The sequence below is a fragment of the Grus americana genome, chromosome 5 (genome assembly GCF_028858705.1).
Source record: "Grus americana isolate bGruAme1 chromosome 5, bGruAme1.mat, whole genome shotgun sequence".
Classification (NCBI taxonomy): domain Eukaryota; kingdom Metazoa; phylum Chordata; class Aves; order Gruiformes; family Gruidae; genus Grus; species Grus americana.
In genome coordinates this window covers 34921072-34937323 of record NC_072856.1, presented here as the reverse complement: position 1 = coordinate 34937323, position 16252 = coordinate 34921072, and the positions used below count along the sequence as shown (strand labels likewise).

Sequence of the window (16252 nt, the reverse complement as noted above, 5' to 3'; positions counted from 1 at the left end):
TATTCGTGTTATTACTAGCAGGGAATTTTAACAGCCTTGCATTGACAGCAATTATGTAACACATGCACAAAACAATAGAGTTTCACATCACTTAATAAATCCTTGAGCTCTCTTAGCTCCAGATCTCTCGCTGGCTGGATTTTATGGTCTGGTAGTTCTATCCGACCTTCAGAACACTGAAGTATACAAACCACAAAAGCACTAGAAAATTATTAGAAACAACTGGCTTTTCTCCCTGTTAGATCTATTTAATGAAGAGGGCACGATGCATAATCATGGAGGTTAATTAAAAGATTTGCCCACTCACTTTTCTCTGTAGCTAAATGCTGTTGTGAACCCCTGGTATTAAAACAAGCAAGATACAGATATTACTTTTTCTACTAAGAACTTCCTCTTATTAAGCAACACTTGCATTTAAAAAATAGCAATTCCTATAGCATGTAACAATAGAACAAATTCAATCATCTAATTTATCTTTTGTTAATGTTGATGAGAATAAAAACACATCATTAATGTAAGGAATCTAAATTTGCAGCTGATTTTCCTGCTGATATTATGAATTCAGTTTCCAATACTATGCTTTATTTTTTTAGCTTTAATATATCGCACCTGAAACTCCTAGCTTCAGTACCAAAGCTTCATAAACAAAGTAGAAACAATCTATTATAAAGGTTTAAAAAACAAGCTGTCAGATAAGTAAGTATGCGTAATTGAAAAACATAGAATACAAATAAAAGTTCAAAGGCCGTTTCTGTATCGGAACTTACACAGAAAGATTAATTCACATGGCACGAATCCTCCCTCCTCCTCCTCCAATCAAAAATTATTTGATAGGTGTTTCCATTCAAAAACAAGCAACACTGTTTCACCTTCAGAAACTAGACAGTCACTGAAAGTCACTTGCTAATGAGACAGAGAATAAACCAGCTGTCATAGTTATTCATACAATAATTTTGGACACTGAGAAATCAGTTTTCTTACGACTGGAAAGACGTTTGTTTGCGTGAATTCATTATCCACCACCTATTTCTCTCCACACTTCATATCTATACTCTGGCTAGGTTACACTCTATGGGTATCATTCATAAAGAGTTTAATACATGTATAATTATTATTTCTAATTATTTTCTCCACAAATCACTCCGTACTCTCTGCATTCTATACAGGACTTACATTTGCGATTTCTTGAATTCACATAATTCAAGTTTATTAGTATTATTATATAAATTCAAGTTAAAGACATGCCTCTCTGAGAAAGTATCCTGAATCCATTATCACACCATACTTAAAATTACTCTTACAAACATAGGCCACAATGCCTTTCTTTGTATACAATACCAAAAAAATCACTGTTATTTTGCTGCTTAATACACTAAAAATTCTTAGCTGCTTGTTGCTATCCTTTTGAACTCACTTTTCTCATTACTGCTTTCTAGCTTTGTCCCTAAAAATATTAGTAATAAAACCACTTGTCAGTATTTACATTGGATTTTATTTCCCCAATCAATTATCTTAAACTAAAAATTAGTACAAGATATTGCATAGGAGTAACAATTCTAGCAATAAACAACTCTAATTACTTTCCTAATTACATGGGTATACCTGTTAAATACATGATAAATCCAAAAGCTTTTAAAATGTGCTATATTTATATGCAAACCTTCTTATCCTAATATATGAATCTTCGGAATTTTTTAATAGAGCACTAACTGCAAAAGCCTGCATTGGCAAGAGGTTCTTCAATATGAAGATTCTATGAAATTGAGAAAGTCATACACATGGCTTCACAACAAAAAGGGTGAAGTCCTGTAGACTGCTCCTCACAAACCAGGAGCTTCCAGCAGTCTCTTAAGAAGCTTCTATTACACTTAAGCCAATAGCAGAGAGGGCACAAAATGTTTGTTTCCTGTAGAATGAAGACTCCCTGCTGAGACACACTACTCTTCCTTCAGATTTCTTTGAAGGAAAGCTTTGATTTTCAGAAAGAAAAGCAGCTAGGAAGAAAGAAGGTCTGCTACAACCACATGTTCATGTTTGTATAAGCAGTTATCCAGTTTTAATCTTTTTTTTCTATGAACATCCCAGAAAGTGAAACTATTCAGAACATTTAGAGTTAAATAATCTTCTTAGCAACAAATATTTTTTAGTGTTCAATACATACATATATCTATATACCACAGTATAATTACAGTACTTTGCAATAAAGCCTTAGAGAAGATAAATTCACTCAGAAGAAAAATATACACCCTCTAACCAAAGACTGTCAACAGACCAGGCAGAAAAGACTATATGACCAAGATATGAACAATGACTAGATGCCACCAGAAAGTGATGGGGAGCCCCCTGCATGTCAGAAAATTAAGACAATCACATCAAGAATGCAGAGGTGCTAAAAAAAAAAAGGGCAGTCACAGAGGGAATACAAAGGGAGATCCTTAGTTTGGAGGTGTGTTTAATTTTGACTGCTTTTTGCATTTGGGAAAAAGAACTGACTACATTATTTGGTTTACTCTTTAAATTATAAAGAAAAAAAAAAGACCCTTTAAAGATATAGCGCAATTACTGTTGAAGGAATAATTTAAAAGTGTGGGACTTCTTCTATAGAAGGAACTCAAATAAACCCATTCTTTTCCAAGCATAATTGGCAGAGTAAACATAAAAATAGGTCATATTAAGAAGTAGAGGAAAACATTTCTTACAAAGTCCAGTCAGTATCTTCTGTCTTCCAATGTCAACTTGTTATAATAGGCTTCTTTTTCAGATACTACCTGAATAGGTGAAACTAAAGGCAACACATCATTTAGTAAGCATATCTCCATAAATAAGTACTCTAGAAGTGAAAACTTGTGAAGAATGATCACTATCCTGCAGTACTATGTACCAACGTACATTTCTCAGTATTTAAGCAGAATAGTGCCAAAATGAAGAGATAATGGTGGGGGGCAGGGGAGGGGAGTGAAATCAAACCCAAAACTAAATCAGACAACAGAAAAAAGAGCCAAAGAAAAGAACCTACAACCCTGTTTCTTTCAGAATCAGAGGACTGTGCTAATGATTAGGATCTATCACAAAGTATGTGGCCATGCCTCTTAGGTACACACAATCAGTTTGTGTAATGACAATTACACTTGGCCTTCATAGCTACAGAAGTACATGCCCAGAAAGTGATTTCCAAGTCTCAACCTACTTTCTCTTTATACGAGGGGAACCTTGATAACAAGGATATAGGCAAGTCTTAATAAAAACTCTCCTCACCACAGCCCTGAAACAAAACACTAGAAAAAACAAAATTCATGGTGTTGGAAACCATTAATCTAGATCAACGACGAGACTGTCATCTGCAAAAAGGGAGTTCCTAGTCCCCACACAATAATCTGTTTATGCATTTTGCATAAGAGAATCAAGGTCTGTACAAACAGTGCTCAGAATGTTATCTTCTTTTCTTCCAGAGGAGCATCCTGCCCATCACTGGGCTAGAGAAACATTGTTCTTATAGTTTATGCTGGTCTGGCCATGAATTTTGTGTTCCTGGATGAGTATCTTAATTCATCAAGCAGGAAAATGATGAAAATATTTTAATTCATCATGAAGGAAAATGGAGACAAAGCTACTGAGATTAAATTGTTGAGGTTGAAGAAAGTGGAAGAGTAAAACAGATGCTAACTTCCTAGGTTGTGTTTCTGAAAAAAAATGGGCATAATCTTCATCATGACCGGTTACACGCTTTGTACTTATGGCTGCTTGGGTGTATTGGCGTGCTATGAGCATGTCTAGCAGACAGAGCCCATAGACAAAGGAATGTTCAGTCTCGGAATTAAAAAACAGACTTAGGCATGAGATAGGCCACGAGATGCCCAACTCTGCCAAACTGGCAACCAGTATGAATACTCAGTAGCAGAACATTAGGTATCTACGTAATTTTTCCATCAAAAGTTTATATGCCCTCAGCTCTTCAGATTCTAATGAGAGGGAATATTTTAAGTGAAGATTTTCTGGAAAAGGGACATCCCAACTTATTAAGTATTTTTTGATGCTGGCCTCCACTGTGCAGCATAACTAAAAAATACGCTGTGTGATTTGACTATTTAGATCAATGAGACAAAACTTTCAAAGCTTTTCTCAAATCAACTTTGTTTGACTCTGTAAACAGGATTACAGTGTTTCTGAAAAGAAAATTATTGCATTCATGCTAGAAATACTGCTGTTGTCACCTCAGGAAACTATTTCCAGAAGCCAAAAATCCATCAGAAATACTTCTAGCTTTCAACTAAGCTTTGCTGTAAACCTCTGATTATCAGATTTATCACAGTATGCCATCAGTTTGTGTTAATATATTAATTGTAATATCCATCATATATAGATTTAATGGAATTTGTATACTCTTAGGAATCATAGTGAAAATAACTTTTTTCTTTACTACTATTGCCTTTTATAGGTGAATATACATAAAGGATTATATAGTGTAAACTGAAATACGTGAGATGTCAACACCAATATTACAAATATTCATAATAAAAGTCACACCCTGCTAGGACATTTCAGATGTTTTTGGCTTAGGAGCCCCATGTGGCTGTCAAATAGTTTGATGTAGTTTACAAGAGTATCAGCACCCTGTGCATCTGCTATGTGCTTTACACCCTCCACTTTTAGAGATGCTGTTTGATTACACATCCATCCTGGCCTAACAAGTTAAAATGTCTCAAGAAAAGATTAAAGCTCTAGTGCATAGTTTGTACATGCATACATACACATATATATGTATAAGATTAATTTACAGCCAAAAATTTTCTCTGTTGACATTTATCACAGACTTTTAATTACATAATTGTCAACCCTAAGATGGAAAGATGCACTTATGTGCTACTTATCAAAACATCAAGATGTTAATACACGCCCATAAAGGATAAACTACACCTAAGTACATGTTGCAGAAGGTTTCCTCCACAGTAGCCCTGCTGTTTTTCTTCTCTCATTTTAAATATGACATCTTAGGGCAAAGCAGAAACATAGCCTTACCCTATAGCACTGCAGAGACAGGCTTTTCTCTATTTCTCTTTAGTGCACAGGGTGCAAGGCGGCCAACAAAAACAAGGCTTCTTACCTACAGAGATTAAAGAACAGTGCTAACTGGCAGCAAGGAATGAGGAACTCCTAAGTGTGCCAATAGAGATGTGTAACAACAAATAAACACCTTCTGCTTGCCTCAAAAGGACACGCACACTTCAATGATGAAAATTTTATGCTGTGGATACCTATATTAACCAGAGAAATTGTTAATCATTATTTTAATACTACCGCAGCTAGAAACCATAGTGATTGCATTGAACTGTGATGCTAGATGTTGTACAAACACAGGAAAAGAAAGGAGAAAAGAAAATCACAAACCTGTAGGTATATGCATACAAATGCTACATATACATAGGTAGTCAAGTACCAGGAAAACACTGAAACTCCACGGATCAATATGCTTGACTGTCTTAAATCAGAAATACAATCCTCAGCAATTCACTGAAAAGTGTTTTGAAAAGGCTTTAGACATGAGGGAAGCAGAGCAATATGCAGTTGTTTGAAAATATAACAACTGGATGTTGAAGGGCACCGTCCTGCTTTGAAGCCAACTAATTTATCTCAACCACGAACTAAAGATGACAGGTTGAGAGAAAGGTGAGTTAAGAAGGAATGAAAAAGGGCCTTGCAAATGGATACATGCAAGCTGGTTTAGACACGATGGTGGGAGAGGTCAGGGGGCAGATAAATGGATGGCATAGTAAAAAATGTAATAAGCAAATACAAGAACACTGTTATATCATATTTGTTGAAGTCAGAGAGCATAGAGGGTGTGACGAAGGACATACTGAAAGAATAATATAAGAGCATAGAAGCTAGGCAGTTTTCATGAATTCTGTCATTGTCTAAGATAAAACACATTTCCAATAACAGTCTGTTTGATGGTGTTGAATGCCATTTATAAAGACAATTAAGAAAGTAGTGCAGTAACAATTAAATTTAAATCATGCTAGAGATACAAAACTGAAGGAGATCGAGCAATGACAATAAATAGCACTACATGAATTTAGAGATGGGTGGGTAGTCAAGGATGGTTTGTTTGTTATTTTAGGATGGTAAACACCATAATATATAGGAGAAAAAAGGTGAGAAAGCTCAACTCTACAGAAGAAAATGAGACCATATGCAAGATATTGGGAAAGAGAATGGGGACAAAGGCGGGGGGGGGGGGGGGGGAGAGAAAAAAAAAAAAGACAGAAGGCTTCCTTTGTTCAAATTTATCTGAGAGAAGTACAAGAAGAGAGATGCTTCTCAGCTTTCTCCTACACATTCTGGGGCAAACGATTGGCAGAGTCGTCGCCTTAACTGGAAACTCTCTGCATTTGAGGAGAAGGAGGATCAGTACATTGAACTGACAGAGAATTTGATCATTCTTCTGTAGAACCCCCTTATGTTTAAAACAGGTCTCTCTGCAGGTATCAAATTCCAGCATTGATTTCTGATACACAGTTTCAATGCATAACTAATACTTATGATGCAGGTTGGCAATTTTACTTACCATCATATGGATGTAGTTCAATTTAACTGGCTCCAGCATCTACATAAATATTATCTTAAAAATTTTCCATATAAACTAGAAGAATCATTACAATTTTAACTTATTATTATTTAATATAATTTAGTATTGAAAATTAACATTTATTTTAAAATATTGAATTATGTTAAGTCTTGATACAATTTATTGTTTTCAAATTATTTATAATAAAATACTTTTAGCAGCTGTTTCATTCTTGTCCACAATACTGTGAAAAACAATGAATAAATAGGAAATTTATGTTACTCATATGACTGAAATATCTGAATTTTATCAATCTGATATTAATCTTACTGCTCTCTTCATGTGTGTAGTACATGTTAAATGAAGAAGATAAGGTTTTCACACTAACATTTTCTCCCAAGTGGAAATGCTACCACATTTCATTCTGAAATAATTTTGTACAATCACATAATGAGAACAAATTCTTGTAAAACTTGAATAAGATCTGTTTGAAGCCTGGCAACAACCTGGCAAGCAACTTTATTCCTTCAGAAAGTATCTACCTGGTCCTAATACAGAAAGTGGTACATCTCAACCTTATTTAGATAAGTTGTCCTTTTCCCCTTTATTTGGTGCAATGAAATATGCATCAGGAAAATGTTTTATTAAACAAGTTCTCCTTTTATGGACAAACATATGCTTAGTCAGAAACCAGCCACTACATGATAGTATGCGAATTGAAATAAAGATTTTTGCTATTTATATGTAAATGCACAGATATCGGAAGAACTTAGAAGGACTACCAATGCACAAATTAAAGTAGGCAACAAATATGGCAATGTTCCTGTGGTCAAAAATATTAGCAATTAATTTCTGCAGACACTGTGATTGATAGCCATATTACAGGATTGTCTAGTTGAAAAATTACTCTCCAAATACATGGTAGGACTTTATCTTGCCCATTTCTTCCCTTTAAAGGGGAAGAAAGGAATTATGGTAGAAGTCAAGAACAAATTATTCCCCTTTTCTGGAAGGTGCTTAATACAGACTCAGTATCAGGTGCATTGAGTTCAATCGGTTTCAGGGGAAAAGCTGGAATAAAATTATGTATAACAACAAACCCCCTCATCATCCTGATGCAGGGTAAACCATGCAATAGTTTGTGAGACTTTCTCCACCAGTAAACAATAATTAATTTTATCCTGCTGTTTCCTTCCCCACAGATACACATTATTCTGCATCAAGAAGATAAGAATCATGTCTTTTGGAGTAAGCTTCTGCAGGTAATCAAAGCTCTTGACAGCATTTATATATTTACTATTTTTGTATTTTTGTTCTGCACCCTCCACACCAATTGCTCACCTTCCTGCAAAGTTCAGCTATTCAGATAACAGAATATGTGTATTTTCATATTATTTGATATTAAAAAAGACGTCAATAATTAACGATCACATATTGTGTTTGCATAAACTTGTGAAAAAATAATTCCTAGAGATGTATGAACTCTGATGATAAATTTAAATTTAAGACTAGGCAAACTAGATTTAGCTTGTGTTTCAAAAGTACTTACTGCAAGTAAGTAGACTTTTTTTTAAAGTAGATATCAGTATCTTAGTCATGCTGAGAGGTAACACTATTTATACATATGTGTTTGTATACACACATTCATATGCACATATAAAAAGTATTTCAAATGCATACGGAATAATTTATACATTTACTCAAAACCCCAAAACAGGCATCCATGGCTAGATTTTCAGAGGAAAGAATCAGCTTCCATCATAAGGCATTTGAAATAAACACACATATAGCCAGCAAAGGTGAAACTATCTCAGTTAACAGCTTCATTGGACGTGCATTTAAACCTACTGCCATGAAGAAATTCAACACATCAAACATGCTACTGGATTATCACAAATGGCCAACTAGTAGAAGCCACAATTGAAAAATAACTACATTTATTATGCTTCCTATATAAAATTCTTTTCATTAATGCTCAGCAACACGCATTTGGCAGCTGAACATTTTTTTTTGAAGCAGCAGTTAACAATGCAATTCACAAAACAAAGATAAGCTCAATGGTTTCCAGGAAACTGAAAGATGAAAGAATGTGGAGAGAGTCAGCCATGGTTTCAAATGAAGAACAAGTGAACTAAGGTCAAACTAAAACCTAAAAGAAATTCAGCAAGGGCCCAGAAACCACGGTACAGATACATTTCAGTTGGATTGAAATTTCACAATGCATTTCAACAATGCATACAATACATTCTTTGGTATATTAATTCACTGGGGACAATTTTTTCAAAATAAAGGAGGACCTCAGATTCCAAAGCCCTTAGTTTCATTACTTCAAACATAACACTTAGCAGATTTTTCTGGGGTTTATATCGATTGTAAAGTATGTTAAAGTCTTATCTTCCACCTTTGTTTTGTGTGCTCAGTTCCAGAGTTAGCTGAAACTATGAAGTCTCACAGCACACATGAGTTAAGGTGTAGTGGAGGAATCCATAAACGTTAAAATTTCAGAAACCAGCACCTACTAAATAGCCTGCACCAGAAATATGACGAATGTATTCCTCTCCCTTGAGCAGAAGGTAAAACCAGCATTATATGAATCCATTTGAATAATTCATTTTGCAGTAGTGGAAGAAATACAACATTCTACCATACACACACACACAAAATTAATAAAGTTACCTTTATACCTGCTCTAAGTTATTCCCTAACACACAGAGCTAAACTCCACTTAGTTAAACTATCCTTAATTTCCACCTAGGAAACAAACAAAAGCAACAACAACAACAAAAGATTTTATCTGAGAGATTTTTTTTAAATAAATTTTTTAAAATCATCTCTCTGACATTAAATTCATAAAATACTATATTTTAAAATTATAAAGCCCAGTATGACCATGCTTTTAGAAATAACATTGCTAACTGCTGAAAAATCACCTCCTCTACTCAGAGCAGGTAATTTATTTCAATTTTATGCAGCGAATTACAGTGGTTTAGGAAAGAATGAAGGAGAAATGTAAATGCAATGTGAATTTTAAATAGATAATTTAATTAGTTAAGCTAGAAAAATAACTGAACATTAAAAGCCGCACACCTGGAATCTTGCCAAAAGTGAAAGGCAATCTCTCATAACCTGTATTTTATACCACAGAAATGACATTTTCACCAGTAATAATATCCCCTAGAACCATGCCTAGGCATTCTTCCTCTGACATACAGTGAAGAGTGCCACCTATTGAATAACAAACAGTATTTCCAGAAATAATTAAATTATTCTGGAAACATGCCATCTGCATACTCCCCCCCTCAACCCAAGCATTCAGTTTAGCTTTTCATCACCCAGTTTCCTGGCAGAGAGCAGTTTTGCTGTTAACATTGTTACAGAATTGATGGCCAAAATATTACTTTGGTATAGAAACAAGGCACCCAATCCACATTGCATAAGAGTTTTCTGATTTTTAGACATTCTCACACCAAAGAAGAAAAATTTTATTTAATTACGTATGTTGCATCAGAAGGTGATACCATAGTGTTTTGTCCAATCTTCTCTACTAATAACTGTATTTTCCAGAAATAAGATTAGAAGGTATCAAAGACACGAAACTAAAAAAAAAAAAAAAAGCAGTATTTTCTGAAGTCTGTTCTTTGTTCACACAATAAAGGTGTACATTTTCTATATATTTTACTGTTAGAAGGAAAAACCTACTTTCATTCAGAGTTGAATACTTCTGTATTTACACTGGTAACCAAAGTATCTCGCAGAGGACCTAATGCACAAATATTTCATATCCATACGCTGTGATCTCAGAGTCATGCTACCGAGTAGCAGCTGATAAGACAACACAGTATGTCTCCCTGAAGAAGCCTTACTAGGTGCTGCATAGCATGCAGCAATGCTAGTCTGCCCATGAGTTACCATGTTGGTACAGACGACATATTCTATGTTTATAAACACTGTAAATTAACATTACAGTCTATCCATTTAGAGTTCTAAACACACACAACCTAGCCAAGGAAAAATGTGTGGTATGTTGCAAGAGTCTGTGTGTAATGTGATACCAAACAATATTGCTATAACCCAACCAAGACTTGGAACTGACCCATTTATATACAAAACATTTGAATGAGTCAGCAGCCCCACTGCATTTCCCAGGCCTGCTGTAGACTATCATACAGTTCCCAGACGCATTTCCTCAGATTGTGTTTGCCTCATGAACAAGGTCAATAGTAACAAAAGGTGATATAAAGGTCAATGACTAGGAAAAAATGACAATATGCAGAGTAATTTTATCTGGTTATCCATTAACCTATTCAATATATTGAAGTTCCACAGAATTCCTCCAGTTATTTGCCTCCCACCTTTTTATTGTCTAACATAATAGAGCAGTGTGTTAAAATGAAGTTCTGCTATTGTTTTGGTACTGTGCACTCTACTGCCTTACTGTGACCACGCACACACACAAGTGAACAGCCTCTAAAGAAATCACTGTCTCCTTGACTGAAGTCTTTGTTCCATGCTCCATAAGTATGTAAAGTTAACAGACGTCAGGAAGAATGTGCCAGCGTTGGTTTTTTTTCCCCAAGCCAAAGACTGGACTGTATGTAGTTGTCTCCAAATTAGCTTTAAACCTGCTAGAAGTCTAATCGTATTGGCTGTGCAGTTCTAGCACTGCCAGCATAAACCCTGCATATGTAGATGGTGGCTGAAGTTTTTGCAACTGTAGCAACAGTGCTATCAGTAACTGAGGTTATACCACTACGGTTATGCTGCTATCTGAATCACAAAGCGTTTGATCCGCACTGGAGATCCCTTTCTGAGGGTGATAAAAGATAACTGGAACAGTAGTTGTCCTACCTAACTCTGATTACTGCAGAAGGTAAGCCTACTGCTGAATAAAGACCTCCACAAGCCAAAGGTAGACTACATGGATTTTTGGTTTGACAGAACAAATTCATATATTAATACTGTTGTGATTACAAGAAAAACACTAAAATCAGCTACACACAAGAAACGAATTTCTACAATGCACAGCCATGAAAAATTACTATTTTACCTTCAATGTAGTGATAATAAAGAAAGATTACCACCTGAGAAATGCATAAAAATTCTTGATCCTTTTCCTTGTAGAATCAAAAAATCATCAAACTGGGGAGGTGGATGTCAGGAGGTCTCTAGTCCAATCTCTTGGTCAAAGCAGTGTCAACTATGAGATCAGATCAAATGCGTTACGGCTTTGTCCAGCCAGGTCTGCAAAATTTTCAAGGATGGAGATTTCACAGACTCTCCATGCAACCCCCTTCCCATTCTTAACTACCCTCTGAGGTTTGTTGTTGGGGTTTTTTTCTTTAAATCCAGTTGGAACCTCCCCATTTCAATTTATGAATATTGTCTCTTGTTCTCCCACCATGTAACTCAGTAAATATACTACAGCGCTCTCTTCTCTGTAACATCCCCTTTGCTACTGGAAAGCTACTGTTAGATCCACCTGAGCCATCTCTTCTCCAGGTTAAACAAACAAGTCTCCTCAGCCTCACAGGTCACGTGCTTCAGCCCCAAATCATCTTGGTGGCCCTCTGCTGAACTTGCTCAGCTGTGTCAACACCTTTCTTGACTGGGGAGCCCAAAACTGGACACAATACTCTAGACACAGTCTAATGAGTACCAGGTAAAGGGGAGTAATTCATTCCCTTAATCTATTGGTAATACTCATGTTGATACAGCCAAGTATGCTGTTAACCTTCATCACCGCAGGGCACGCTGCTGGCTCACATTTCGTCTGTCGTCCACAGTGATGCCAGGTCCTTGTCAACAGGGCTGCTCCCTGGCCAGCCAGGCTCCACCTTGCACTGTTAGAGGGAGTTATTCCTCTCTAATGCAGAACTCTGCATTTGTCCTTGGCAAATTTCATACAATTCCTGTCAGCCCACTACTCCAGTCTAACTCCCAGTGAGTGGCAGCCCTGTGTTCCAGCTTACAGAGCAGATCTAGTCATTTCATCAAAGGTGGCAATCAGGTTGGTCAAGGATGACTTACTGTGCTGGTTTTGGCTGGGACAGAGTTAATTTTCTTCACAGTAGCTGGTATGGGGCTGTGTTTTGGATTTGTGCTGAAAACAGTGTTGATAACACAGAGATGTTTGCGTTATTGCTGAGCAGTGCTTACACAGAGTCAAGGCCTTTTCTGCTCCTCATATCACCCCACCAGTGAGGAGGCTGGGGGTGCACAAGGAGTTGGGAGGGGACACAGCCAGGACAGCTGACCCCAACTGACCAAAGGCATATCCCATACCATATGATGTCATGCTCAGCATATAAAGCTGGGGGAAGAAGAAGGAAGGGGGGTGCGTTTGGATGGCATTTGTCTTCCCAAGTCACCGTTACCGGTGATGGAGCCCTGCTTTCCCGGGGATGGATGAACACCTACCTGCCCATGGGAAATAGTGAATGAATTCCTTGTTTTGCTTTGCTTGTGCACGTGGCTTTTGCTTTACCTATTAAACTGTCTTTATCTCAACCCACGAATTTTCTCACTTTTACTCTTCCAATTCTCTTCCCCATCCCACTGGGGGAGGAGTGAGCAAGCAGCCACGTGGTGCTTAGTTGCCAGCTGGAGTTAAATCATGACATGTACCCTCAGTAAATCCATGCTGACTATTCCCAATCATCACCTTCTTCATTTGCACACCTCTTATGTCAATCAATCACCTATACTGATGCTTTTTGCTAATATATCAAAATACGTGGGGTTTCCTAGTAAAAATCTGGCTTCATCAGGTTACCCATGCCAGCTGTCATCTCACCTCAGTCTCTCCTTCACTACTGCACTAGTTTGGAACTCTCCTTTTGACTTAATCTTTTTAATGTTTTATATATTTTCTCCCTAATTCTCTTCTGTATAGGCCGCTTTGTAGCTCTTTCAGCACAGATCAAACAGCACATTTACAACGTATATTTAAAAATGAGTAAAAAGACTCCTGAAGTCCTTGAGGTTCCCTTGTCACTAGTTTTTAGTTAAATTTCCTTATTGTAACTTGAGAGTAATGTAATAAATTATACTTATTGTAAGAGAAAAGGATAGTAATATATTACTTCAGAGAGGCACATAAGTTTTGGGTTGTCAGTCCTGGCTCTATGAATTAGAAATAAACATAATTTCTGCCTACTAGGTTAACAATAGGATCCTCTTGGATTTTAAATTGCCTTTTCCCTACCTTCTTTTACTCATAGTAGTAATAAGGATGAGATGTGATGAACTTATTCTAAAAGAGTAAAAATTTTTTACTACCATTTTACTTAACATGCTCCTATTTTAAAGGTCCTTGTACCTATGAAATTCATGTATTGAATGAAAATTAAGCTACAAAAATACACTAAATTAATTCAGAAAAGCTAAATCACACAATAACTTAGTGTATACAACATTCCCATCAGATCTGTCCTTCAAAGAAGACTGAATTACATGAGCCATAAAAAAAATCCTTTTAGTATGTATTTATATATGATTGTTTATGCTATCCCCCTCTGGGGAGGAAGAGAGGAGAATAATTTCTTTCACTTTGAAAGACGCTACGTTAATGGAAAACATGCATTACAACTGAAAAATATATTTCCCAGATTAAGAAAAATTATTTGAGACTTTTGCTTGTATATTTCTGTGGGGATTCCTTCAGGAATTTACACAATGTTGCAGAATTTTATTTTAAGACACATAGAACGATAAACTCCAAAGTTTTCGAACTAAGGGGAAAAAATACAACAAAAATAGGAGACTTACAAGATTTCGCTCTAGGGATTTCAGCTGATGATCTATTTCTTTCAGACGATTTTGCTGATCACGTTGTTCCTTATTGGCTCGCAGAACCTTTTCACCTGGAACTGCTTCTAGGCTTCTGTTTGCATAAACCAGAGACTCCTGACAAAATGAAGAATAGGCAGAAATTAAACATATTACTTTATATTGCTTGAAAGCCAGATGAGTGTTCTTTTAATTTCTATCAGGAAAACATTGAAATGTTTAGAATAATGAGTCAATTTCAAATTCGGCAAACACATAATTTTCATTATGCACATTTTCAAACACAATAGATTAATATCAAGCTGGACTTATTTTAATAAAAGAATTCTTCCCTTCATATTTTAAGAAGAATTTCTTAGTCTCCAGAGCTAACACTTTGATGCTTAAATTCTACTACAACAATAAAAATGCGCTGAGAATCGGGAAGACCGAATGAGGGGTTCAAAGCTTGCTCCTATTAACCATACTGGGATCAAAATTAGGCCAGAAGGGAAAGGAAGAACTGAACTGAAATGACTGTAGGTTTTGTTTACTAGATATCATGGTAAATGAGAAATAACCCAGTCTCTGTAAGTTGGAGTTAGATGCATAACCATTATTAAAGATTTGGGTTACACATTCTTACATCCTTCAGTAGCTTTGGATCAGATTCTGAAGTTGTATCAGACGTGAATACATTCAAGGTTCAATATTGCATGTATTTTAATCATTAAGAACAGCAAATACTGGCAAAACAGCAAAATTATGTTGTAATTGGAAAAAAAACCAGGGCTTTCTCTTGCAAACCAAAGATCCTACAGAAGAACCCAAGGAATCCAAACAATGGTACCGGGGAAAAAAACAACCAAAACAACCCTGTGTTAGTCAGTTCAACCCAAAGGAACATGAGCAGCCATTTAATAAAAACATAGTGTAGTCATTCTTATTTTCAGAAGCAGCTCAAGCAATCTTAGCAAACACACACAAGGAAAAGAATTTCAAGTAGCGTGTCTAACTGGAAAGGAAAAAAACCTTTGCAATTTAATATTCAACGGAAAATTTCTCAACTACAATCTATAAAAAATTGTGAACGTCTGTAAACTGCTTTTTCTAAACATCAGACAAATCTATGAGTTCTGACATTTAAACTAAACTATTAGTTGCCTGAAAATAAACTTATTTTAATACAGTACAAATCTTTGAATATATATTTACAATCAGCACTATTGGCAGTACCATGATGCCAGTAAACTTTCCTATAACAGAGATATAAACAGCACCATCTGTTAATGACTAGAATCGCTCCAAACTGGACTGAAGTTTAATGTGGGCCACCTAAAGCCAAATTCTTAATATTGAGTCTCTAAAGCTAGGCTTCTAAATACAGAGAGAGTTTCTTAATTAAATATGATGCCCAAGGGCAAGAAAACTGCATGACTGACATCTATACAGAACACAGAAAAACCAAAGGACTTGTTTGTGTTTATTAATATATGAAACAAGGATATAACCTTTATATTTGCAATATATAGAATTGGCAAAGCAGCTCAAAGTCTAACAACTGAAGGTCTCTCTAACAAGAGGAATTGCTTTAGTGTGGCTTTGTTCTTCTGGTGATTTTAATACAAGTGCAATTGTACATGTAAAGGTAGGGAGGAAGATGATGGCATATTTCTTTTTCTTCATTAAAAAAAAGTTACAGCTATTTCTGCAATTACATTTGTAAATCCAATCTTTTGATCCATGCATATAGAGGGACATTGCCATCTGAGCAGTTAGTGCTCAGCATGGATCAGAGCTGCAGTTATGATTTGTTTTAAAAAGCAGTGTTACAAATGCGTCTACAAGAATATGCAACTAGCGATACTGAGAAGTCACTAAATACTACATTATACTTCCCAGTATTTTATTTTGGGGTTG

General features: G+C 35.9%; 1 protein-coding gene across 5 annotated transcripts in view; it reads right to left on the bottom strand.

Moving 5' to 3' along the window:
• The window catches only part of FSIP1 (fibrous sheath interacting protein 1), an 84693-nt gene that overhangs the window by 43489 nt on the left and 24952 nt on the right, over positions 1-16252 (bottom strand). For all 5 annotated transcript variants that reach the window (XR_008577283.1, XR_008577284.1, XM_054826745.1 and 2 more), the window contains exon 10: positions 14333-14470. Coding sequence is in view for 3 of the 5 variants with exons in the window: in XM_054826745.1 (XP_054682720.1) it covers positions 14333-14470 (138 nt within the window). In the remaining 2 variants the exon portion in view is untranslated. The remainder of the gene's footprint in view (positions 1-14332; positions 14471-16252) is intronic.